Below are 27,601 nucleotides of genomic sequence, written 5' to 3' on the forward strand. Positions count from 1 at the left end.
ATTCACCAAAAACATTAAGAAGAGTGAGAAGCTGGATTGTCAAGTCTATAGTCGCTATATTCATAGTCTGGCGAATAGAATCTCGGGAACCAATTGAGCTGTCAAATAGCGGAACCAATCGAGCAAATCACGACCAACAACAGAAAAGAGCTCATCAGATATTGCAAACAAAACTTCGGAAACCCTTTTCTCGTGACTCAAGGCTCGCCTACGCAAACTAACACCATCTCTGGGTTGAGGAAAGTTTTCTCTATCCGATGATGCCGGTAATTTGTGTTCGATTGGCGAGGAAAGAATATTCAACGTTTTGTTTATAAAAGTTGATAGTACCTTTTTAACTGTTGGTCTAAAATATATTGAATTGGTTCCGCTTTTTGATAGATCGAAATTCTATCCGCCAGACTATGAATATAGCGACTATAGTCAAGTCCCGTTCCGGGTTATTAGTATTATTTGTGCATTAGGGGTTGGAAAAATAACAAAACATGCATAACCATGGTATCAATTGACGTTTGAGTGGTTTTTATTAGAGAGGGTCTAGTATAAGAGAGGTGTGGTTTTGAGCCACATGAACTGTCAAAGCCAGAGCCAATCGAGCAGCGCCTATTTTGATTACATTGGCAGTATTGCTGGAAACGACCTAGGCATAGGTTGCCAAGGCAGTTTGTTTTGAATCCGCTCCTCTCTTATACTAGACCCTCTCTAGTTTTTATGAGTTTAAAGTTGGAATGATTTTTCGACGATGTGAGTGTGAGTGCGTGAATATGCATGAGAATCTCGAGCGTTAATTTTGTTTGCCACATTCTCACGCAAGTTTATTCTCGCAAGGAGATTCAATGAATGAGATTTGAGAATGATTTTCCGAACACTGATTGCCTCTCACACCAAAAGGCCTGGGTTCAATCCCAGTCGGCGCCGCCGGGATTTTCTGATGTGTGTTTTAATGGGTGCGATATCCTACGCAGGTGTGGAAGCTGCCTTCCTGCACATTCGATTGCCGTCAATGGATGGCAATCGATGTCCGTCCGTGATTGGCTAGACTGCGGAACAAAGACCGACGTTAAATAAAGGAAAAAGAAAGGCCATATGAGATTTCTTCTTCCTGGCTTGTTACGCTTCATATGCAAGCGTTTTGTCTACTCTCGATTTATTGAAGTTATAAGAGTTATAAGAAGCATTTCAGCAGTTATTAATTGAGAGATTTCTATGCCAACCAATGTATGAATATGTATATTGGGTGGCAAGCACAATGACAATGCCCGACAATATTTCCAACTCGAAAGATTTTTTAGGTCGGACCGGGAAGTGGTGGGACCGGCTAAAATTGAATCCAGGCCCCTCTAAGCCCAAAATCAACAATCCTAGAAATTTTTCATTAAAGATAGCACTTGGACAATAATATTTTTCTCTATTTTAATATCGGATATGACTTTGTAATGTGTGTTTGTTGTTGCCATTTCCTCTAACACACATCTCACATGCAAATCATTCAGCTAGCCAGATTCATTCATCAAGCTTCCAAACAGACACGCGCCACATTTCCATTTATCAAACAAACCCGTTAGCACCGAATAGGGACACTGCCGCTAGTATCATTACACTATAGACAGTGAGAGAGATGAATGTATCGCGAAGCGACATTGAATCACACCGGTCGTCATTAGAGTAGTCATCAGCAATTTGTTGCAATCAATCATTTTAGCTCGACGACGCACAGTGGGGCAGCGAAGCCATTCGTGTGGCCAAAACCTCTAGCGCCGTTGGTTTGCTTTCTACAGAAATACAATGTTCTACAAAGTTGCTCAATACTAAAAGCGCCATCTTTTGAAAGTTTCATATTAGTTCATTTTTACGCCACATAGGTGGCGCTCGAGTCTATCTTTTGAATGGAGCATCCTAGCCGAATGGTTTTCTGGGCAAAGTTGTGTAATTTGAAGTGTTGAGAAATGTCGAAGACATCGAAACTCTATGACTCATATAAAGTCAGTTATCGGGCAATTAGGAAAACTAACCTCAAAATGGCTTTTTTTTCCCCTATATACGTCAAATGTGTAAGTTTTATACTCTGATAATTATCAAAATGGTTCGACTCATCCAATAAATACCCATTACTTTATATATCATGCCTTATTATAAAGTTATTAACATAAATGTTTTAAAAAAAGTGATGTATAAATATGTCAATTGCTCAAAATATAGCAAAAAGTAGCAGCCAATTTTTTTACAGTGATTAGTGTAGACCTTGCTGGATAAAATAACGACCACAGTTCAACAGGCAACTGCAGGCATTTTCATATAACATTATTTGAATATTGCATATGGTAAATTCTTTAAAATTTGTTGAATTTTTGCTTTGTGTGTAAAACATGATAAGATGTTATTGATGAATGCAATAGATGCATTATTAGATTACTAGGAGACTTAAAACTGCTGGTTTAAAATGTCCATCCACCAACGTCCTCCATAGTGTCCTTTCGACTTGTTTTGCGACTGTATCGTTCCCGAAATTTTCTGAAGTCTTTATTTCTGCGATCCGTGGATTAAAACCTTATGAACAGAGGCTGACATTGGATACCATTTATAAAGGCTAACATAAAGACGAGCAGTTTCTTCAGCAAAATTTCGAAATGCTGTTATTTTGATCGAAAATCCGGAAGACAACGTACGAAGAATTGTATCGCATCGGTCAATTAATTCTTCATTAATACCAGTTATTGCACTTGTTTGGGTTGCGTTAGTGAAGAATCTGCGTGCTTTTGTGCTTGTGTTTCTGATTGTTTGTAATCTATTCAGATCATTAACATCTTATCATGTTTTACACAAAAAGCAAAGTTTCCACAAATTTGAAAGAATTTACCATACACACTTAGAAATAACTAATTTTACACGAGACGGAATCAATATTTGACATAAAGTATGAAAAGTAAACACAAATTTCATGTAAAAATAAGGTCTCCGATAATGAAAAGTTCGATACTCGATGAAAACTACGTTTGATTGACTCGAATTTCGCGTCTGTTATGACTCAATTTTATGTCAAACTTGACGCTCGTATATGTCAGTCTCCGAGCATCTAAAATTACATCAATTTTTTTAAGTGTGTATGCAATATTCAAATAATGTTATATGAAAATGCCTGCAGTTGCCTGTTGAACTGTGGTCGTTACTTTACCTAACAAGGTCTACACTAATCACTGTAAAAAATTGGCTGCTACTTTTTGCTATATTTTGAGTAATTGACATTTTTATGCATCACTTTTTTGAGACATTTATGTTAATAACTATATAATAAAGCATGGTATATAAAATAATGAGTATTTATTGGATGAGTCAAACCATTTTGTTAATTATCAGAGTATAAAACTTATACATTGACGTATATAGGTGAAAAAAAGGAAAAAACGCAATTTTAGAGGTTAGTTTTCCTAATTGCCCAATATCTTGCTAAATGTGAGTCACAACACTTCAAATTACACAACTTTGCCCAGAAAACCATTCGGCTAGGATGCTCCGTTCAAAAGATAGACTCGAGCGCCACCTATGTGGCGTAAAAATGAACTTATATGAAACTTTCAAAAGATGGCGCTTTTAGTATTGAGCAACTTTGTACAACATTGTATCGCTGTAGAAAGCAAACCAACGGCGCTAGAGGTTTTGGCCACGCGAATGGCTTCGCTGCCCCACTGTGCGACGATGACGACGGCGACGGTTTTCGAAATATATTAGCATTGTTGAGAAAAAGAGAAACAGCCCAACCAACGATAATCATCAAATACAGCGTCCGTTAGGCAAGATCGTGTTACACCTCACTGGACTGGAAGTAGGTTTAGTTTTTTTTTTTAAGTGTTGATCGTGAGTGGAAGTTTAACAGATGCATGAAGACGAAGTGAAATGATGCCATGGGCTATGGGATGCTGTGTATTTTTCTGATTTGTCACAGCCTTGAACGGATTAAGTAAAGTTTTAAGCGACGTCAAATAAATGATTACTGTTGAACTGTGTTGATTGTCGGCAGGTAGATATTAGGATTTGGCTGGTTTAAAATTAACACCTTGGGCTTGTGGTATAGATAAGTTGGCAAGAACTTGTAACTGGTAGTGCTATTAACTAGCTCCTATACTGATTTTTTCCAGATATATTGCGCTGCTTCCTTGGTAGTCATCGTTGAATTTAAGTATGGGAGAAGAGAGAAAATCAATTATTTCCTATAATTACAAGCAGAAATCAAGAATTCACGTGATCAAGTAAATAGAGATAGAAAATAATCACTTCAAAATAGTTGTTAATTTACTTAAAATCCAACAAACAGTTCATTGCCATACACTTTACTGACAGTAAGCTACTTTGTCTCTCACACGATTCTCTCTCTCACGAGCTCAATCTCGCAACATTCCATGTATATTTTGATGACATACGATGTGTGATTTCCCTTTCACAGATTACAAAATAGAGTACCTTTAACTGAAAACATTGCCGGTACTCTTATTTATTTTCATTTTCATTTTGCAGCGTTTGGTGGGGCAATGAGAGCGCAAGTCAATCCAAAGCCGAGGATAAAGGACGGGTAATGGCTGAATAGTCTATGCGGACCACTTGAACGCCATGGGAAAAGGAAGGGATTGAAGAGGCCGGTTATTGGGGGTTTTGAGGAAATGAAACATAGTGATGCTAAATATAAAGAAACCGAAAATCGATCTCCCACTGATTCATCCTTTCACATATATACCAAATTGATATTTTAAAGCAATAATCAAAATAAACAGACAATACATGAAAAGGCTAGTTGCCAGTTGCTTTAAAGGCTAGTTGCCTCCCTAAGCGGACCCTCCGCATCCTAACTCTTCTGTTAATCCACTTAATGCTACTAGGCTGTGTAAATTTTCTTATTTAAGTTCGTTTGATGATTATGTAGGGATATCATATATCATATCTAATTTAATAAATAATTGAAATCTCTAATCTACCTACCATGCTTTATTAAGTACCTGCACTTGTGAATGTAATCTAAAATTTAACGCGTTTCAAGTTGTTTTTGACTTTGACCAATATTTAATATATATTAGTTCGTCCCAGGTGACACCTTCAAGTGACTAAAATGCTTCACTTTGAAGTTATTTTCCTAGCTGATTTTTAAATTACATAGGGTATACGCTTCAACTACGCTCACACGTTTCCACTATGTCGCACCACAACAATACGTATGGTTATGTCACAATAGAAGCACACCACAGTGGAAATCCCGAGCCATAGTTCAAACACTCAAATGAAGCACATATAAGATTAGTTGCAATACCATGTACAAAAATGGTGTTTAACATTGTTCCCTGAGTAATGCCTCAACAACAACGAAAGCTTGTCACGCAAGTAGAAGGAGCACATTTGGGCACTTTCCGAAATATTTCAATAGTATAATTCCCTTGCAAACCCAAATAAATCTATCTGCGTAAAAATAAATAAAATAAGAGTGATTTGCGGCAAAACCCGCCAGTATCACACCCAACGTCAGTGCCTATACGTAAGCGTACTACAACGCGGCTTTCAAATAAAGGAGTAACAAGTGTGATACTATCACTTCAGGCTAGAACTTTGGTTCTCTTATGCAATGGTTCATCAGAGAGGGGAAGCTCAGTAATCCTCATCGCATGCTCATGACGCTATTCTGTCACGGCATGAGCCAACGATGCTGGACCTAAACTAACCGTCTCCAACGCTGCACTATGAAGCATAAGATTAGACCCGCCCACCAACGTCCAGGTTAAAAAACTAGCCAAGGGGAGGGACATTGCCGGTACTCTTATTTATGCATTTATATTCACACCCAAAGTCTCTCCTTTAAAGCATACTCAATACAAAAAATAATTCGTACCCAAACAGGATTCCTCGCCTTTTTTGGGGCTTAGGAAGCTTTTTATTATTGAGTCTCGGTTCTTTTCGTCGACTTTCTCTTTCGTTAATAACTTGAGCACATAACCGTTTCTTGTTGTGTTTGTCGTATTAGATGTTAGATAAAAGTTTCTTTTATCGATCTGTGCGCTGAAAATACCTGGGAATGTCTTTACATGGCCAGGTTAAAAATCCCAAAATCATTGAAACTATAGTCGCTATATTCATACTCTGTCGGATAGAATCTCGGGAACCAATTGAGCTGTCAAATAGCGGAACCAATCGAGCAAATCACTACCAAAAACAGAAAAGAGCATATCAGTTATTGTGAACAAAACTTCGAAACCTCTTTTCTCGTGACTCAAGACTCTCCTACGCAAATTAATACCATCTTTGGGTTGGGGAAAGTTTCCCCTATCCGATGATGCCGGTTATTTGGGTTCGATTGGCGAGGAAAGAATAAACAACATTTTGTTTAAAAAAGTTGATAGTACCTTTTCAATTGTTGGTCTACAATATATTGAATTGGTTCCGCTTTTGAAAAAATCGAAATTCCATCCTCCAGACTATGAATATAGTGACTATACTACTTATAATCGCATATCAGTCACATATGGATTTTCGTAAATTTTAAGATAATAACGCTATCCACTATCAATTGGCATCTACATTCATATTACGTGATAAAACTACGGACTTTAATAATGAAAAATGTGAAAACAACATCAAGTCAGTTTTTCCCATCGAGCAATGTAATCGCATATCAGTCCCATCCTGAAATTAAATCGTCCAGAGGTTAAGTACAGTTCTGCTTTTTGAATCGCCATTGTTTTCGCTGATATAACAAACCATGCAAGGCTACTGCTACTGATTATAACTTGATAAAATTATCGATTAATTTACAATGATTTTTTAAGGGGTTACGCCTACCTGCAAACTTTCAAAAAATCTATTTTTTTATTGTCCTAATCGAAAGTAGGGTTACGGTATGTAATGTGGGTCTAGTCCTTTCATTCGGCCTATCACGCAAATAAATAATTAATTAAGGAATATTACACAAAAAATAAGGAAAATATTGATCACTGATGGTTGATAAATGTGTACCACACACAAATCAATTTATATCACAACATTTCAATACATTTTCAGCTCTCGTAAGTAATAAAACTGGTTGAGAATATCACTCTGTTCGGAGTTTTTAGCCGCCATGACTTCTAAGGTTAAGATGGGAAGGTTGCACTGACGATCATCAAATGGCCTGATTATGGCATTTATTGAATGGAATTACCTGATAATACACACTAGACGTAAAACTCACAGTTACTGTTTGAATATTTTATGTTTATTTTAATTGTTTAACAACGTTTTCACAAGTAAATCATGGACCCAACTTTAGGGACACATTTCTTTTCTATGTTCCTAACTTTGGCCCATGAAATTCATTTGACAGCATATAGCAATAAGAGTAACGTCAACAATGTGGTTTGCATTTGGATGATAAGGAACGAACAGGAAGGGAGATTTTTTCTGCCAAATCTGTATAATGAACATCACAATGTTTTGATTTAGATATTCTGCGGTCGAAAGACGATAAGCGAAATTTTTAATTTTTAATTTTTAACTTGAGTGATTTAATGTAGTTTTCGTAAAATTTTCTCTAAGAAATGTTTTGAGGAATGAAGAGTATTAAGTTAACAGTGATAGTGATAAAAAAAAATACATAAGAAAACGTTACCAAGAGCGTTTTTTTTGAGAATCAAACAGGATAGGACGAAGTTGCATCCATAAATAGACCCAATTTGGGGACAATAGACCGATATTACATACATTTCCCTGGTGAGTTTTTGTCTTAAAAAAAGTAAGTTTTTCAACTTTTTGCGGTTCCTGATAGCAAACGACATGATAAGCATATCTAAGCATACCATTTAGCAGTAGAATATCGTTTGCAGGTAAATTAATTGATGAGTTATGATTAAAAACGTAATCTATGGCTGCATATTAGACCGAGGTTAGGGACGTATACCCTATATAAAGTCAAGAATATTTCCTCAAAAGATCAAGTTGATCCGATGAAAATTGTGAAAGTTATGCGACGTACAAAAATATTCACTTATAGTGGACTAAACCCAACTTGAAACTTTAAACGCGATTATCTCGGAATCATATTTTCAAAACCGGTGCCAAAAATTTCTCGAAATGTATACATTCGATTCGTCCGATTCGTTTTGATTTCTGTTCAGTACTATTTTGTGCAGTCCACGATCGTTCCGATTTCGTCTATCATTTAATTTCGATTTTTTACAGCCGATCAAAGACAAATTTTAAGGATCAAAAATCGGCACTTCAACTTTGCAAAGCCGCCATTTTGTCAAAAAACATGCTTAACATGCATGCCATGTTTAAAGATGCTTAACGATTTGGCATGTTTTTTTTTTTATTTCAGATGATTACATCACAAACCGCAGTTGGCACCGCAAAAGGCGTTTTTTAGAACATCGTCCACGGGGAGCAGCCGTGCGGGGCACCAGGACCTCGTTTTTACAGCATCGACTGATAAATGTACCATTTAATGTGTGTTCAATAAACGGCAGAAAACTGATTTTTAATACGTTGCGTCGTTTTCGAGAAAAAAAATCCAAACTTTCGCTTTTTTTCGGTCTTGCAGGTAGGCGTAACCCCTTAAATATTTACATGGAAATTGCACTTCTTAACTTCAACTGCCATTTTCTCAAATGCTTACTTTTTTAATATGGGACTGATATGGGATTATAGGCAGTATAATTGAACCTGGCTAAATCTACCGTGTGCAACGTTCTTAAACATTTTCGGGAAAGGAAAACTATTGCTCGAATGGACCAGGGTACGCGTCGCAGTGGAACTTAAGGGCCACCCACAATCTGCGGTCGTGCTTTCTAAGTCTGAACTAAGCCAAATAAAGTAACCACGAAAACAAAACTGTTTCTATTCTTTTCACTACTAGGGAGACTTTTGCAAGAACACCGACATATTTTACGATAAACCAAACATGCGGCCTAATCCCAAGAAGCTGAAAGCATTCCCCCGACCGGCACAACTTCCCATTATTGCTGATAAGAGCACATGTGTTACCCGAATGGTGCTGTTGTTGTTTTGCGCCGACAGTAATAACAGTGATTTTCTCTAGTGCATTCCTTCTAAGAAGAGCGTCCCACCCCAAGCCAGATGGAAGATATGTGCAGAGGATGAAATCAAAAGATTAAATTTCGCTCTCCAGTTGCGACAGACGCGTCATAATCAGATTCGGAGAAAGACCTTCTGAATGATACGTGGCAAGAAACAATCCACCATCTATCTACGATTGATGGTCGTACACTTGTTATCAGTAAGATACGGGAAATCCTAGGTTACTCACTATCGCATTTAATGAGTTCCTAATTACAAATTAAACAGAATCACAATTGGACTTACCTCATATATTGGCAGTTTGTCGGAATTCCACTGCGCGATCCGTTCCGCACTGCGATCAACGACAGTGATCTTGATATCGGGACAGTTGAGTGCCATCACGCTACACGTGGGACCCCCCACGTATCCAGCACCGATGCAGCATATCTTCGAGATAACCATTTCTATGCTCGATCACCGTCGATTACGATGATACTTTTATTAACTGAGACCTGTTTCCCGAGCGCACCGCTCCGGGTTGACGACTTGTGATAAAAATAAACACAACTTGTTCTAGATGCACCAATATATGCTGCTAGGTAGTGCGTATAGCTAGCAAGTAATGCAAAAAAAAACTAAATTCTTTCCAGTCGGAAAATACAAGGAACACAGTTATGTAGGTACACTGATACTTTTTGCCTAGAACTAACACTGGGGGTAAACTTCTGACTTCATCAGTTTCCGGTTTCAGAATAAGATATAGATATGTTCTGGCACTGATGCTACCACACTAGCGAGAAATTTTGCACCCACTGCGTGGACAATGATTCTTCGCACACTGCTGGAACGCGAAGAATAGATGATCTGCTGCTGTTGCTGGCTGCTACTTCTGGACAGTCACGTCCGGCTAACTTGAATGCACACTCGCGACTGATCACGACGGTGGCGCTGGCGGCAGCGATTTACCCTAGTGTGGAAAGAAAATAGAGAAGGAAAAAAAAACGTTAAAAGTTTGCTTTAAGTGCTATTTGCCTTCTTGTTGGTCTCTGCTTTCGTCATCAGCAGCCTCTTGGATCGTACGCGTTAGTGGCATCATAACATCGACAGTGAAGAGGGCTTGCCAACGTGGTTGACTTAATGGGTTTACGAGAATATTTTTTGAGAAGTGATTTGTTGTTTGTGGGCTATTGGTTAATTTGATTTTTTTTTATTACTCTATTGAATTAATTGTGCAGTACTCTAGAACATCGATTCTCAACCTGGGGACCGCGAACACCCACTAAGCGAAAAGTACATGAAAAGAAACGATGTTGAGCGAGCCATACCGCACGGAAGGGGGAACGTTGGGAATCGATGTTCTAGAATGCTACACAAAAGATTTTAAGTAATCTAATTGTACGAATAATTTGAGCATCGTTTTACGGTTACAACACCTTCAATAATCAGTCCCATCGTTTTCATTAATTTTGAGTTAACACCACTTATTTCTGATGAATGTGGGCGTCTATAGTGGAGTACCTGTATTAAGCAAGAGAGAAAGATTGGTCGTTTCCATTTAATTCCACTACCTTAAATGTTTATCCTTGACAGATACGCGTTTTTCTGTTACAATGTGCACACTTCTTCAGTTGTACGTCTAGCATTAATACGTTAAGACACTGAAGAAATCTGAACATTGTAAACGAAATACGTGTATCTGTCAAGGATAAGCAATTAAGATAGTGGAATTAAATGAACATTACTAATCCTTCTCTTTATCTTTATACCAATTACTAATTTCATACATAATGGGCAACAATCCAAGTCGTTGAAACGTGATCCTGCTGAACCAATCGCAATCGTCGTGGACGTTAAACGACCTAATATCCTCAACTAAAAAAAAAAGTCAACGTGTGCAAGAGTCGACGACCTCGTTCAGATTCGCTACTGAATATTATTTTGAACATACTGAACAAACTATCTTATAAACAATTGAATTGACTGCAAAGTCGCTAAACCGTAAATCAAAGCCAAATTATTTAGTTAATCACCTACACTGCAAAAAATATACACGTTCAATCTACGTGAAAACATAGGTAGCTTTTGTCCATAATACTTTTCACGTAACATTTACGTTAATACCATGTAGCCAAAAATATTCATATTTAGTGGTCATCGGGAGCAGTAAATATAACGTGATTTCCAGCTGGAAATGATTATCACTTAATGTTTACGTGATTTTGAAATATTTACTGGAACATACTGTTTATCTTACGTTTACGTTCCGTGATTTCCACTAAATTGGATAAGATTTTCACGTAATGTTCATGTGATTTTGAAGTGGTATTTTCTTTTTTTTATTTAACCTCGGTCTCTATTCCGCAATCTAGTGCCAATCACCGACGGACATTGATTGTAATCCATTGACGGCAATCGAATGTGCACGAAGGCAGCTTCCACACCTGCGTAGGGTATCGCACCCATTCAAACACACATGGACCGGGGACCAACGGCTTTACTTCCCTTCCGGAAGACGAGACCAGAGATTTTTATGCCTCAGAAAAATCCCACCGACCTCGGCTGGGATTCAACCCAGACCCATTGGGGCGAGAAAGCAGTCACGCTTACCACTACACCAACAGCGCCGGTTAAGTGATATTTACCGAATCTAACAAATACTGTTTTCCATTTTATCCAAGAAAATAATGTAAACATTTTCCAATATCCGTTTGCACTGTCTGCTGCAGATTTTGATTGGAAAATGTTAGTAAATGAAAGCTTGTAATGCAGCCTCTGAAATCGAAATAAATATAATTAGTAGTGTATGGCGGTTTTGAAATAAAGCAAAATAATATAAAAATACCGGATATAAAAATTATGAAACGATACAAGAAGTGAAGAATATGTATGTGTTTGGGTAGTGAAATATGCTTTTCGTTGCGTACTGGAGAACACCACCACTTATCACGCTGTGATTGAATAGACACCGTTTGGTGAGACCCGATGGAATTCAACTTTGAAATCTGTGTTAGGGAAATCGCTTTTCACAGGCAATCAGTGATAATTTAATTATCAAAGCAACAGTGACATTTTAAATTTAGATGCGTAGAAATATATGTGATCGATTGGTGATAAAATTATTGAAATTGGTCCAGATCAAGCTGAGTTATTAGCGTTCAAAATCTTTCATAATTTGGTTACATGTTCCATTTTCGGTTTTCACAAAGTGTACCCCCATATAGAAATCACAGACGTAGTCCTACGTCAAAAAATCTCACTCCGATACCGGTTGCTCTTATGTGCCTGGTGTTGTGGTTCGATGAATCATATCTCGCTTATTAGGGGAGTTGAACCGTTTATATCACAGCACTGCTTCGTAAGATTGATGAGAGTAGCATAAAGTCGTCCCAATCGCAGCCACAGTGCTGCACGATGATCTTTCCGTGGATCGTGAACGGAGAAAGTAAACCAAGCGGATCGAAGAAACCCATGACGCAGCTTAACACCGCACGTTTCGTTGGCCGTTTGTCTCCGCATAGGTACGGAAGATGCTCTTGGCGATGTTGGGTAGAGAAAGATAATTCATCACGATCCGGATCCCAGATCATACCCAGCACGCGTTCGTATGACGTTACTTTGTCTTCGGTGATGGGCACGGCTGAAACCGGTTTCTGCTCACCGAAACTCTGGAGCACTTCCGGCGACTTCGTAACCCAGTTCCTAATCTCGAAGCCTCCCTTCTGGTGAATGAACCTGACTTGCTCCGTTCGCTCGATCGCCTCGTATCAAATCGCTATCAAAGTAGTCGTCGACGTAATGACGGTTGATAATCTCCGCTGCTGCCTCCGGATATTGCCCAGCGTACTCTTGAGCGTTGAGGTTCCTCACGTATTGGGCCGAACATGGAGAGCTCCTCGATTCAAACGTTGCAACGTCCATGATGAACACGCGTGGAGGTCTCTTGGAATCTTTCCGGAAGAGGAAACGTTGTACTTGCCGATCCCGAGCGATGATCTTCATCTGGTGATACACCTACAACAATTCTGTATTCCCGAAACCCAACGACCACAGTCACTAGCGGCACAAGCATGTCAGGCATGTTAAAAATTAACAGCTGTGAATTGCAACGTTGCCGCAGCATCCCAGTTTAGTACCGTTCCGACGAACGTCTCCGGAGTAGCAAGATGCGCATACTCCTTCTCCTGATACTCATCGATCTGCTTACAAACCTTCACGTGAAGTTCCGGATTCTTCTCTAGCTTCTTCTCCAACTGCTTCAGCCTTCGCAACGCCATCGGGTAGCTATCCGGGAACCTTGGATCGTCCATCTTCCACAGTAGCCCGGTCTCGAAGCGGTCACCGATTCGTCTCGCGAGCTCTCTCGTCCTCAGCAGACTCCCGCGGTACGCCAACGACCGATTCTTCCAGCGCGTAGTGTGCCTTCAGCAGCTTATGAAGGTCTTCGTTTGTCACTTCCTGGTGGATTCCAAGATATTCGCTGCTCACTTCGACAGCATTCGCTTGCTTCGGTCCGTAGACCGTCCATCCGAGCTTGTACCGCACGGCTATCGGATCAACCATTGCACCGAGCTTTGCTTCAATCGGGGCGAACGAGTGGATGTTGTTCAACCCGATGACTATTTCCGGCCGTCCGTCATACGAGGAGATGGGCAATCCTCGCATATGCTTATACTGCCACAAAAACTCCTTTGCGGCCAAAGCTTTTCGACAGTGCGGACCATCTTCAGAAGAAGTTTTTCATCCGCATCAACAGCCGAGACCCACAAATTCATCCGGTTTGATTCCTTCTCCACTCTAGTAATGTCGGCCGTCCACTTTATGGAGAGTTTATCATGAACTCCGACTGCTCCCAAGCGGTTCGCCAAGTTCCTTTCCATCAGGGTCACCGATGCACCTTCATACAGGAAAGCCAACACGGTGAAAGATTTTTCACCGCAGTGGAGACTAATCGGTATCATTCGGAGCAAAGTGACGTTGTTTGTGCGAATGTGCGCTGTCGTACCAATTGCACCGTCGATCGGATGCAAAAGATAATTGTGAGGTTGTCTGCATTCTCCAACGTTGCATCGCAGCTTGAACTTACAATGCACCGAACCGTGTTCGTTCAGACACACGTGGCACAGCTTCCAGCGATCCACAACCTTCATCCGGTCCGCGTACGACAGGTTCTTGAAATCCTGGCAATACCGCAACTGATGGTCTGTACGCTGACACGCCCTGCACGGCTTTAGATTCCTTCGTTCTCCAACGCCGGACTGACGATTCTCAGCTTCGCTGTGGTTGAACATCGCATCCTTCTCCTTCGCTTTGCTTTGGGCATTCCCCGAACGGTTGTCGCTGCTAAACTTTCCGGTTGACTTGTAGTCCATGCTGACATTCACTTTTCGGAGATGAAATCGGTGAAGGTTCGTAGGGTTTCCTTCTTTTTTCCTCGCTTGCAGCGCACCCAGTCGCACTTGTCGTTATCTGGAAACTTTCCAACCAGATCTTGGATCGGTAGCGGATTTATCAGGTGCTGTTTGAGTTCCGCCGCCTCCAATTGTTCGCACAGCTGCTCGACTGCCGTGCCGAATGGAATGAAACTGGCCAGCTTACCCGCTTTCAGTGGTTCCAGCCTATTCACCTTCTCCAAATGGCTCTTGCAGTAGCTATTTCGGGCTACCGTATAACTGGCGAAGTTTTCCAATAGCCTTCGGAACCGATTTCGACAGAAGAAGTTGTCCACGCACCATCTCCAGAGCCGGACCCTTCTGGCATTCTTGCAGCCGCACCAGGTTTTCAATGTCCGAGTAACCACAGGCTTCATTCGGTGCTTGGTACATTCCGTAGAACAACGGTCATTCTTCCGGCTTTCCAGAGAAAGTGGGTAGTCTTTTACTTACGCCACTTCTCGCTGCCAGTTGAATTCTGGCCGGTCCGGATCGTACCTGCCCCAGCCCGTGTTGGCCTACCGGAGTTTTTCGTTGTCTTGCTGTTCTTCGTAACTACACTTTTCTCCGAAACACCATCGGATTCTTCGCCGGATTCGGTTTGATCATCCTTCATTTCATCAGCTGTCTCATCTTCATCGTCTTTGTGGTGCCCGAGTACGGGCCTCGCCTATTTATGCTACGTTAGAGTCAGTACCTGGAGTCGGCCCTGGATCGAACTGTTAGACGAGGTAGATCTATGAGGTTCTGGTGTGTGCAGAAGAAGTGGAATAAAAACTATGTTGTTTGATTAAACAGTAAAACTGTATTAATTATTTATTATACAATTGAGAGCATTACATTGGCGACGAGGAATAACAACAGGTAACAATTGTAGTAGAGTGCTTATTCAAAATTTTTCAGCATTTAGAAGACAATTGAAACAACATCACTAATGGTTATGCGATGATTTTTTTTTTTCATTTAGCTACGCCGAAAGATTGTTATCGGGTTATAACGATAGTTGCTGGACAGCGAAATAACACCGCAGAGGCGGACAGGACAAAGAAGAAAAAAACACCGCATTGGCGGACACAGAAAAACCGCAGAGGCGAACTTAGGAAAAGGCCGCAGAGGCGGACACGTTACTGATTGCAGGACGTGGACATTTATAACGGTTTCTTTAAAGCAGTAAATTTTCCGTCGTAAGAAAATACAAAGGTCGTTCCTTCCCAAACAACAGCTGCCAGAGGGCAATTTGCAAGTAGGTATGGGTTAACATATGAGTACTTTAATGTACATAACCTAAGAATTGGTACGTTTATTTTAGGGAAACGTTCGACGATGGAGAAGTGGGATATTCCCCAATTTAAGTTTAAATCATTCCCTCGCAATCTCATTCGAAATTAATGGATCAAATACAAGAGAAATCTTGATTACATTATCGCGGCAACGGGAGAAACAGACCGCACACGAATTAAGAATATATTTTTGGCAAAAGCTGGACCAGACCTGCAAGAGGTTTTTGCTTCCATTCCCGGTGCAGATGTACAGGAAAACAAGGACAAAAGTGTTGATCCATTTGCGGTAGCAATAAGCAAGCTGGGTGAATATTTTTCGCCGAAACAACACGAGACATTTGAACGGAACACCTTTTGGACACTGAAGCCAGAGTCGGAGGAAACTTTAGGAAAGTTCATGTTACGATGTCAAGCTGGGGGGGGGACGTGCTGTCAAATCAGCCTACTGATCATTCTTGTATGAAACTGGCTCCAAACGTAAACAATCGCTGTAGGTTTCTTATGGCTTGTTTACCTTTGGAACCAGTTATGCGAGGCATGCGAGGTAGGCGACGATTGTTCGTATTTGACAGCCACCTCCCCCCCTTGATGTCAAGACCAAGCTGCTAGGTGCAACTTTGGTAGCAATGCAGAGGAAAGTCGTGCCATCAGTGTAATTGACAAGGTAATTCTACACGCACCGAGTGATCTTAAAGAACAGCTGCTTCAAAAGGATGTTCTGAAACTGGACGACGTTACTAAAATTGTCAGCTCGTACGAGTCGGTAAAACAGCAGGCGCAATCGATTAACCTTCCGGGAACAAGTTTCTCCAGTGAGCCGGATTTCACATCGACGTCGAGTGTCAACAAGATCAAACAATGGTCGAGTAAAGAATGTACACGATAAGGCCGTAGTGGCCATTCTGCGAATGATCCTGCTTGTCCCGCGTGGTCCAAGGAATGTATCAAATGCAAAAACATCGGTCATTTTGCTGCTCAATGCCGATCTCTCTCTACAGGGAAACGCAAGCGGTTTCCGAAGCAAGAATCGCGGTGGTCAAATAAACGTTTCAAGTCGTACCAAGTTAACGATATCGAAACATCAGGTGACAAGGAAGGTAAAAACTTTCTGTTCAGCATTAGTGATGAAGGTGAGCTGATTCGGATCAAGTTCGGCGGAGTAGTATTACAGGTACTCGTGGACTCTGGATGTAAGAAAAACATTGTTGACGAACAATCTTGGAAGTACATCAAAGTGAATGGAGCAAAGATATGGAACCAAACAAAGAAATGCAATGAGGTATTTCTGCCGTATGGAGAAAATGCGAAGCCGTTAACACTTTTGGGAAAGTTTGACACAACTGTATCAATAGATGACACTGGTAGGATTCTCGAAACGGTCGCTACATTTTATGTAGTCAAAGGCGGTCTGCAGTGCCTACTAGGTCGAGTCACAGCTACAGACTTGGGTGTCTTATTTATCGGGTTACCGAGCACTCACGGGGTTAACGTAGTGAACACAACAGGAACTCAGCCATTTCCTAAGATCAAGGGTATTCAGGTAAAGATACCGATAGACGAATCTGTATCACCAGTATGTCAACAACCTAGGCGGCCTCCCATCGCACTCATGACGAAAGTTGAAGATAAATTGAATTCGCTTCTGGTTCGGGATATAATAGAGCGTGTTGAAGGTGGCTGTTCTTGGGTCTCTCCGTTGGTTACAGTGGTTAAAGACAACGGGGATCTTCGCTTATGCGTGGATATGCGCAGAGCAAACGCAGCAATTTTGCGGGAACGACACATTATGCCAACAATAGAGGATTTTTTACCAAGATTCACGTCTGCAAAGTGGTTCAGCCGGCTCGATGTCAAAGAAGCGTTTCATCAGGTTGAGCTTGTACCCAAAGCTATTTCAAAGAATCCTTGAGCAAATTCTGAGTTCCTATAGCAAGAATGGTTAACTTCATTGACGACATTCTAATTTTTGCCAGCACGGAACAAGAACACGATGAAGTGCTCAAAGCAGTATTGTCTACGTTGAATGAATATGGAATACTGTTGAATCAGAGTAAATGCGTGTTCAAGGTTTCTGAATTGGAATTTTTAGGGCATGTCATATCTTGTGACGGCATCTACCTTTCGAACAGTAAAGTTGAATCCCTCCAAAGATTTCGAGCACCTACAACTTCGGAGGAAGTCCGGAGTTTCCTTGGCTTGGTGACGTACATCGGTCGGTTTCTGCCAAACCTAGCAACGATTACCGCTCCACTACGAGAGTTAACTCACTCTGGGGTTAAATTTACATGGGGCAAAGAACAACAGGTATCTTTCGCAAAGCTTAAAGAGATGATAGGGAACGTACAACACTTGCGATTCTTTGACAACATGTTGCGGACAAGGGTTATCGCTGATGCCTCACCTGTGGCTCTCGGAGCAGTTCTTATACAATTTGAAGGATCCACCGACGATGATCCTCGACCAATTGCTTATGCCAGCAAAAGTCTGACAATCACAGAGAAACGCTATTGTCAGACGGAAAAAGAAGCTCTGGCGCTGGTCTGGGCCGTGGAGCGTTTTTCCGTCTATCTTCTGGGACGCAAGTTTGAGCTGGAAACGGACCACAAACCCTTAGAGGCGATTTTCAAACCCACCTCTAGACCATGTGCGCGGATTGAACAGTGGGTGCTTAGGCTCCAGTCATTTTCGTTTATAGTCAAATATCGGAAAGGCACTAGTAATGTGGCAGATCCAATATCACGATTGGTTGAGGAACAACCACCGGAAGAGTTTGACCCTCAAAGCAAATTTATGGTGCTAGCGGTTCTGGAATCAGCGGCAATTGACGTGCAGCAGCTTGAAGAGATGTCCAGCACAGACGCGACTTTGGAGGCCGTAAAGCAGTGCTTACGCACCGGAAATTGGGATGCACAACAAGCAAAGTCATTTGCTCCTTTCAAGAACGAATTGGGGTTCGTCGGAGACCTGGTAGTCAGGGGAAACAAGCTGGTTGTTCCGGAATGCTTGCGATCACGAATGCTAGACCTGGCTCATGAGGGTCACCCGGGTGAATCGGTGATGAAACGACGATTGCGTGACCGAGTTTGGTGGCCCGGGATGGACCGTGATGCAGAGAAAAAGGTTAAATCATGTGAAGGATGTAGATTGGTGGAATAAAAACTATGTTGTTTGATTAAACAGTAAAACTGTGTTAATTATTTATTAAAAAGTTGAGAGCATTACAGTCTTCATCCGAATTTTTACTTATTTAGTAATGAATCCAAGTTTACCTTATATAAAGCTAATTACTTGATGATCCAAAATAAATTGCTCACGTTTAAACACTTTTGTATAAATTTCTCTATAAATTCACTCTATTGAAATCTGCTAACAATATCCATTTGTAAATTATATTTGGTTTGTTTTGGTTACACGGAGAAACGAAACAACTCAAAATTGAGATAAAAAGAACTTAAAAATTAGTACTTCTCCAACACCACTGTTTTGGATACATTTCTGTTCTCATTGATTTTAATTTTTAAGTACAACAATAACTCTTATTCTTCGTTAATTGTGCTAAAACAGTAGTCTTGAGAGAGTTCTTACTTTTGCGAACTTTTTATCTCGATTTTGAGTTGTTTTGTTTTCCACGCTATGAAAGTATCCAAAATCAAGTGTTGCGATTGCACTTGGTTTTGGATGAAAAATCGCAGCGTGCGCCATATGTATTTTGGTTTTTTTTTTGTCGCCTGGCGAATGCAACAGATCAACAGTTGGAACTACTTTTTTTTAGAGAATGTTGTTCGGGGAAAAAAAATATTAACCTGAACGGACTATTCAATTTGGTAAGTTTACTTATCCCACATGGGAAGTTAAAAAATATTGAAATTTGTAATTCCCATGATCTCAAGAGATAAGGAATGGTGTCCGGATCTGACAATGGAAGTTTCCCATTTTCCGCTGGGCATAGTCCAGTATTCGCGTCACTTTTCCGAACAAATTTGCCAGCGTGATCGGCAAAGGAATTCTGAAGATTTGGAGCATCTCATATGCTAAGAGTAGGTGGATAGCTGATTGAAATTTGCTGTGCATATAGATATCTAAAGTAAAATTAATTTCTAGATTCTAACACTGGACTGATGGCCTGATGGTGCCTCAACTGATGCAAGCCCGATTCCAACGTCCTATTGAATTTATCGAAATATACAGCAAAAAAGGAGTATCATTACAACCAATGTTTTATTTTGATAATTTTAAGTTGGATGTTGGATGAATATTTATAAAAAAAGAAATAGAACTGCTATGACTGATTTGTAATGGTTAATTTAAACATTGAAGAAAAAATTACAATCCAATTTCTGGCAATATTTTCTAAATCAATAGTCGATTTTAAGTTCTTTTTATCGAATATTCGCTTTTCATGAAACAGTTACATTTCACTTAACACGATGTCTTTGCAAAATACTCAAAATTGGATACTTCGCAAAGAACTCAGTTTTGACTGGTTGCACTTAGCTGTCAAGATGAGTACAAAACACTTAATTTTGAGTCGTTTCGTCTTTCCGTGTATGTTTTTCTCTTCCCTTTCATCACATCTGACAACGGTACGAAACGGCAATAACATTAGGTACGCCAACCACAGCTACGCACACCGTTGTGTTGGGTTTGCTGCCCTGCGGTGTTGACAAGCCCAAAGGGTCTCTGACCTGTGGAAAAAACATGATCTCCCATACAGGTCTACGATCGGTCGAGTTTGATCGTTGCCTTATTTGGCTTAGACTTGCTCCAGACAAACCATAGCCCAAATGATAGAACTATTCCGAATACGTCGTTAAGCAGAATAACCAATCAAATTTTATTAAATATGTGTCTCCGGTGGGCTGCCTTGGCCCCCTTATTATTTTCATGGGTTGACATCTACTAAATTGACCTGTAACAGAACTGACATCACTGATAAGTTCGAAATGTGGTGGTTAACTTAACACTTCAGTGACGCCACCACGACAAATGCGAGCACATTCCCAACTAAAACCTTATTTGCGAAGAATGTGTTTGTGAGTGTTATACATATCTGTTTGTCTGTAACCTTATTATCACTGGACGGAACATTATTTATCTAACTTTTGTACTAGAGATGTTGCAAGTTAATGATGGATCAAAACAACCGTACATAAAGCCTGGGCCGACCAGTGGTTCAGCACTCGAGAGCCTTTCATCCGGAAGATCAAAGGAACCACGGAGGCATGGACGGACCTCCCAAACCTCCGGGATCAGAGAGTGCTCTCTAGGCTGAGGACTGGCCACTGTCGGTTTTACTATAACTTCGGCGGCGGAGGTCCCTTCCGCAAAAGCTGTGCCATCTGCCATCTCCCGGCCACCGTTGAACACGTCCTCTGCATCTGTCCTGAATTCCAGGACCTCAGGGAATCCTATGGGATCACCTCCAGCATCCGGAACCTACTCGGAGAGGATTCAGCCGCTGCAGACGCCCTGCTAGTTTTCCTCAGGGAAGCTAACCTATACCATGAGATCTAGGAAAGCCATAGCTGTTATATTCGTTTGTATACTCGTTCATTTGTTTATATGTTTAATTTCTTCTGACTGTCGGGACGGCACCGCACGGGATGAGCCTTTGGACCTCGTCACGGTGTCGTCTCGTTCTGTTTTGTGTTATTCATTTTGAACTTGTTGTCGTCTTCGTGAAGAGCCAGGAGAGCTGTCACCTTACAGCCTCAGCAGCCGGAGGGGCATCACATGGGATGAGTCTTCTGGCCCTCATGAAGGTGTTCCCCCCAGGCATTGTCAGGAGAAACTCATTTTAAGCCTACTATGTCCAACAACTCCGTAGGAGGTTCTCCTTCTGAGACCTCAACAACTGACTAGAGATGAACTAGCCTAAGGCTAAAAATCTCTTAAATAAAGAAAAAAAAAAAAAAATGTTGCAAGTTAACCCATATAAGTACTTGACTAATAAATAATATTTTAAAAAGCAGATGTACATCCAACCGGGGGATGCAATACGAAATAAATAAGATAAAAATCATTACATCGTCTGCAAAGTTAATATATATCATTCACTGCGGAGGATGCTAGGAAATGCAATTAACATTCAATGTAATAAAGTTTTGGTTTGCATGTTGAAAAATTACTAAACGAATACCACTTATTCCATTGCTCAATTACTTAATTACTTACTGTAACACATAGGGGAATTTACGTATTCTCGTCAATCTAAGCAGCGTCCGCACTTCTATTAGCATTTTGTCAGCGTTACGCACATATATCACGTGTCTGTTTGTTAACATTCATCTGCTGCTTGCTTCTCTATCCATTCCAATCGACAGAATTTTTCAAACCGGTTTGAAAGCGATTTTACAACGCTCCAAACTTCTCAGGTGAGTGTGACTATTGTCGGCAGCCTCTTTGTCTTCGGCAACCTTCCCATTAGAACTGCGTGTTAACCAGCTGTTCTATTATCGGCAACTCGAAATCAGCCCCATTTTGTAGTGCGTATACTTCATTTGAAGAAAAATCTGGCATAATAGGATTGCTCGGTCGTACAAATATAATCAGATTGAAGCTGAAAGACTAAAGAATCGTTTGAATACATTCAGGGAAGTGTGTTGATGGGAAAACAAAGTGAAATTATCGTTTAAATTTTGGTTGCCGAAAACAGTCAATGGGTGCCGAAGCCAACATTTACCCTATTTAAATGTGAGACTCCACTTCTCGCTTCTGATTGCAGACTGAGCGAAAGTTTTACAAGTTTGATAATCATTCAAAATTTTGAAATTTTGATTTTTTAAAAATCGCCTGCGCGCCAAAAATTTCACATGAAGCTTATTTAATATTCTGTCGTTCTTGCCAATACATATTTCATATTAAATTTTAACCAAAATAGGCCTAGACAATTTGACTATTCAGCTTTGAGCTTGTGCTGAAATTTGTTTCACGTTGCTCAGGGTGCAGTGAGAAAATGTACCTTTATATTTTCCACTTTAGTATACCACAAAATAAAAGATGATTAATATTAATGGTATCATTTAACATTTATCAAGTGGTTTTGAATGAATGTAAAAATTAGGTTTTTATTTCATTAGTGTTATCAATTACTTAACGCAAGATATCAATACCGCTTGCATTATGTATTCATGCCAAACTATAAGAAAGGCACCATCAAACTGTTTGGTTTACGATGACAATTCGTGACACCTTCAATCACCTAGTTAAATTTCATAATTTTGTAATGTACAAATCTCATTTCAACACGAAAGGGCGTGTCAAACTTGACGAAAAGAGCAAACGTGACTTTACAGCGGCATCCTTCGTTGTAGGCCGTCCACCTTAGACTACGAAGACAAAAAGCGAAAGGGTACCGTTGGAAGTTGGCTTCAACCTTGGCCGTTGTGCGCCGCTGGTTAAATGCTAAGATTGGTTTTATCGTTTTTAAAATCTCTAATGTATACATCACAAAACATAAAAAGGTACCCTCCTCAAATGTGGGCAGAAACAACCGAACCTATTATCGGTTATGCAAGCGTGGAAGTGCTATTTTTTAACCTACAGTACCGGGTAGAAGTATATAGGTAGTGTTGTGGTTTTTGTTTCTCTCAGAAAAGTCTTATGAGCATTCACATTTCTCAAATTTTGACTGCTGGTCGATCAACTAGATTTTATCGGTATAGTTTTGGACTTGATTGAATGAGTCTACATGAAGTGTTTGATGCGCATCTCAATAGAATAAAGCGAGAGAGCGACTTTTAAACACCTTCGAGGCCCAAGGAAGTCAACCCTATATCCCTATCAGAGACGTGTTGGGTACCCGCGATCTCTGCTGTATGCTGTCGATTTATGTGTTTCTGCAAATGTCTAGTATAAGAATTTAATTCCTTTGTCTTTTGTATATCTTTATTAGTTTTTGTTTGTCTTGTCCCCCGTCTCGATGAGTCTTATCGTCGCCCACTGGTCACCATAGCCGGTCGAACTCCAGACGAATCTAGAACCATACTACCGTTCATACTGGTTACATCGCTCTGATGAGACAACGAAACCCTACCCCCAAGCTCCTCCCCTTTTCCTATCCTTCGACAATGTACCCCTCTAACCTCGGGTAAGCCGCGAGTATTCGGCTCAACTCCTACTAGACATAGAATTAAGTGAATTTTGTTACAAACAAAGAACAATGAAGTATCGGCTCCGTAAAGCTAATGCGATTGAGCCTTACAAATAAACGAACTAGATAAAAAATCATCCTGAAAAGTTACAGCTCATTTAACTTTTTCTGCGAGAAACAAAAATCACGGTGTTTGAAACTTTTGTCCGGTACTGTATGCCGTTTGGTCAATCTATCCAAAGGCACCACTAAACGAAATATTTGTCTTAACATTATAAAAGGAGACAACACAGCGATGAGCACGTCCGAACTATATTTGCCTACTGGGTACTGGACGCCCTTCGGTAAGCGGTAAGCAGCATTGGTCAATCGGTTTCGGGTGACCTCATGCCCGTGGAAAGAAAGCCACATAATTTGATCGTTGCTAGGTAGAGCATGATTTTTGGTTCTATCGATTGTTTTGGAACTAATTACAGGGTTCGGAAAAGGTTGTTGGTCTTAACTATATCACGAAGCCAATAGCATATTTTGATTTGGATTATGTATATCTGTAGTTTAGTTTACCTCTAAAGGCGCGTCTATTGCAAAAACAGACTCTTTTTAATACAATCTTGAAGAGCATATAGAACAGAATGAGCATTTGAAGCCTAGCTTTCTATAGGCAACGCTTGTACAGTAGGTAGAGTGATGCAAAATTTGAAATTTTCGCTCCACAATACTTAAACGATTCCAAATCGGATCCTGACTAATCTCTCAAAATTTGAACCCATTTGGTGAGAAACTGAGATGGCACAAACCATTTGAAGTTTGTATGGGAATTACTATGGTAAAACCAAGATTTTTGTTCATGTCTATCTAATAATTCACCATATCGGTCTGCTTCGAAAGCTTTCAACTGTACTTGTAGGAAATTTGAGCTATAACTTTGCTCAAGACTACTTTTTGATTAAATGCAAGAATCGAAAGTTATCAATGGTTCACTGCGCTGATGTCTTATGATTATGCTCAATCAACTGCTCAGCAGGCAACATTGGTGTTTCTGGGGCGTTGAATACAGTATGACCCATAAAAAAATGCGACATGGGACATTTTTTCCAATTAAATGTGATTCCTTCTAAACTGCTGATTGAAACAAATATATTTTTGCTTTCCCATGTTTATTTGACATGTTTTGAATACATTTATTCAATGTGTCCTCCCTGGTTCTCGATCACCTGCTCCAGGCGGGGTCGAAATCTGGAACACACGGTCGTAATATATGACGCTGGCATCGAGTTCCATGCCTTGCGAATGGATGACTTGAGCGAATCCACACTGGGATGGGGGGTTTCACAGGCCTTAGCCTGAACATAGGCCCATATTGAATAATCCAATGGATTCAAGTCCGGGCTGCTGGGGGGCCAAAGCTCCTTCGACCAAAAATTCAGGTTCTCGGTGAGCCAAGCTTGGGTCCTGTTAGAAGTATGGCAGGGCGCTCCATCCTGCTGGAAAACGACTAATTGGTCTTCTCCAAAGTTGACCTTAATCCATGGCATCAGATGGTCCTTCAAAATGCCGATGTAGACCTCCGTATTCACTTTTAGACCCTCTTTGATGAATACCGGAGGCATTTTCAAGCCGTTGGACGCGACTGCTCCGAAAACCATAACTCCTGCAGGATGCTTGGTGGTAAACTTAAATTTTATGTTCTCAGGAACCTCCTCGATCTTCTTCGGCGAAATAAACCGGTCAGTGCGCGTGTTGGACACCGGATCGATGTTGAAAAGTTTTTCGTCAGAGAACACGATTATTGGTTTTTTCTTCTTCAAGATGGAGAGAAGCCGCTTAGATCTCTCAAGCCGCAGTCCCTTAATCCGGTTCGTTATCAGGTGGCGCTTCACTCTAGCCCTAGACGAAGCCTTTAAGTCATCTTTGACCAACCGTTGCATCGAGGTGTTGGAGATATTGGCTTGTTTTGCCAATTTCCGGATCGATCTTACCGGATTCACCGTTATTTTTCTTTTGACCGATCTGATGACCCCTGGAGTGCGTGCCGATCGCGGACGTCCACTTCCTGGCTTCCGTGGATGTGGTCCAGCAAGGAGAGAACGTTTAATTCGATGAACAGTGGACCGGTGGCATCCTACGATCTTTGTTATCTCTTTCACTGACTTTTGGGCGAGAAGCAAACTGGTAACAATTTCTTTTGCGTACATTTTTGCAAACTTTTAAAACGAAAATCACTGTTTTGTTTACATCACTTGAGAGATTCTAACGAATACACGCATATAAAATAGTGGTAAAAACAGTTTTAAAATAAACCCAAAAATAAGCTGTAATCAATGTCGCATTTTTTTATGGGTCATACTGTAGGACCCAAAAATCATGACTACTATGTCACACTGCAAAATACAGTGTTGCCTACAGAGCAGCTGCTTGATCATGTCATAAGTTTACCAATCTCTTAAATAATTAATAACTTTTTCCTGTCTCGTTTTACATAGAAACGATCTTCAGCAAAGTTGTAGATGAGAAAATTTTCTATAATAATGGCTATCGAGCGGCTATATATGGAAAAAGACTAGAAGGCAATGAACAAAAAGTTGAGATTTCCCATAGTAATTTACATGTAAACTTCAAATGGCTTGTGCGAAGTCTGTTTCTAACATCAAAAAGTGGTTGCCACCGTTATTGATCTTGTGAACTATTGCATTTTCGAAATATTTACTTTAGGGTAGGTCAAGTTTATATGGCGGATCACAAACCCCTGCTCCACACTGCTTATTGGCCCTACAGGTCATTGAGATCCCCATTAGCTAAAAATTAATAAATATTACCAGATGTATATAATTGAAAGTGAAATAAATCTCATAATTTCGCTCTTTAGTATTTCTTGAAACTCTCTATAAAAATTGTACAGAAGTGCCTTGGTAAACTGTTCCGATTTACCATAGTGATCTTCTCTCAATGATTTGCCTTGAAACACTTAAATTTATTTTCATCATTTAGTTGGAACTTTTCTCTGAATTCCTATGGTACTATCCTCAAAATTTGATTGCCATGAAATTCATTTCATTATTCCATTGAAAATATTTCTGGAATTCCTATAGTATTTCCCATAAAATATTCCCCTGAATCACATCAAAGATTTCAATTGGAAATTGCCTAGAACTTTCTATTACCTTACTTTGAATGGCCCTACTGTGACAATTATCTAGAACGTTCTTGGAGTTCACCTCTCAATTTCCACCGATATTATATAAGAATCCTCCACAGAATTATTTTGAAATTATCGCTACAATTTTAAAATATTTCTCCTCAGAATTTCAAGTCTCTGTAAAATGTATTGATCCAGATCCTGAATCCTGAAAATTTCTTCAAGGCCCTACCCAACATTGATCATTGTTTTCAAATGCGAAAACCAGGGTGGCCAGGAAGTTTTCATTTTGAAATTCCTGGTTAATTCCTGGTTTTCCCGGTTCAATAATCCAAATTTGCCCGGTTGTTAATATTCAGCAAAAAACGAACGTCTTCAATGATTACATTTTATAAAAACAAGATCAAATACAGGGTGCGTGACGAATTTTTGCAGTAAATGGCATATTTGAGAAAAAATACACCAGTTAGTTATTCTAGCAATGAATTTTGTGCGATTTATTTTCTTTCGTAAATAAATTAAGTAAATTTATTCAAAAAAAATGCCTTCCCTTTCGACGACTGTAGTTAGACGCTTCCGGAAACTGCAGTATGCACGTTTTAAAATGTTTCGATCCATAGATGTCATCACTGCCTTG

General features: G+C 40.2%; 1 protein-coding gene across 1 annotated transcript in view; it reads right to left on the reverse strand.

The window, feature by feature from the left end:
• The window catches only part of sgl (UDP-glucose 6-dehydrogenase sgl), a 47,289-nt gene that overhangs the window by 10,662 nt on the left and 9,026 nt on the right, over positions 1–27,601 (reverse strand). Inside the window, exon 2 of the mRNA XM_065226387.1 lies at positions 9,331–9,994. Within this exon, the coding sequence (XP_065082459.1) occupies positions 9,331–9,489 (159 nt within the window). The 5' untranslated portion in view covers positions 9,490–9,994. The remainder of the gene's footprint in view (positions 1–9,330; positions 9,995–27,601) is intronic.

Source organism: Ochlerotatus camptorhynchus, unplaced genomic scaffold (genome assembly GCF_037179485.1).
Source record: "Ochlerotatus camptorhynchus isolate MF236.1 unplaced genomic scaffold, CSIRO-AGI_Acam_v1.1 ptg000002l, whole genome shotgun sequence".
In the NCBI taxonomy this organism is placed as follows: Eukaryota; Metazoa; Arthropoda; class Insecta; order Diptera; family Culicidae; genus Ochlerotatus; species Ochlerotatus camptorhynchus.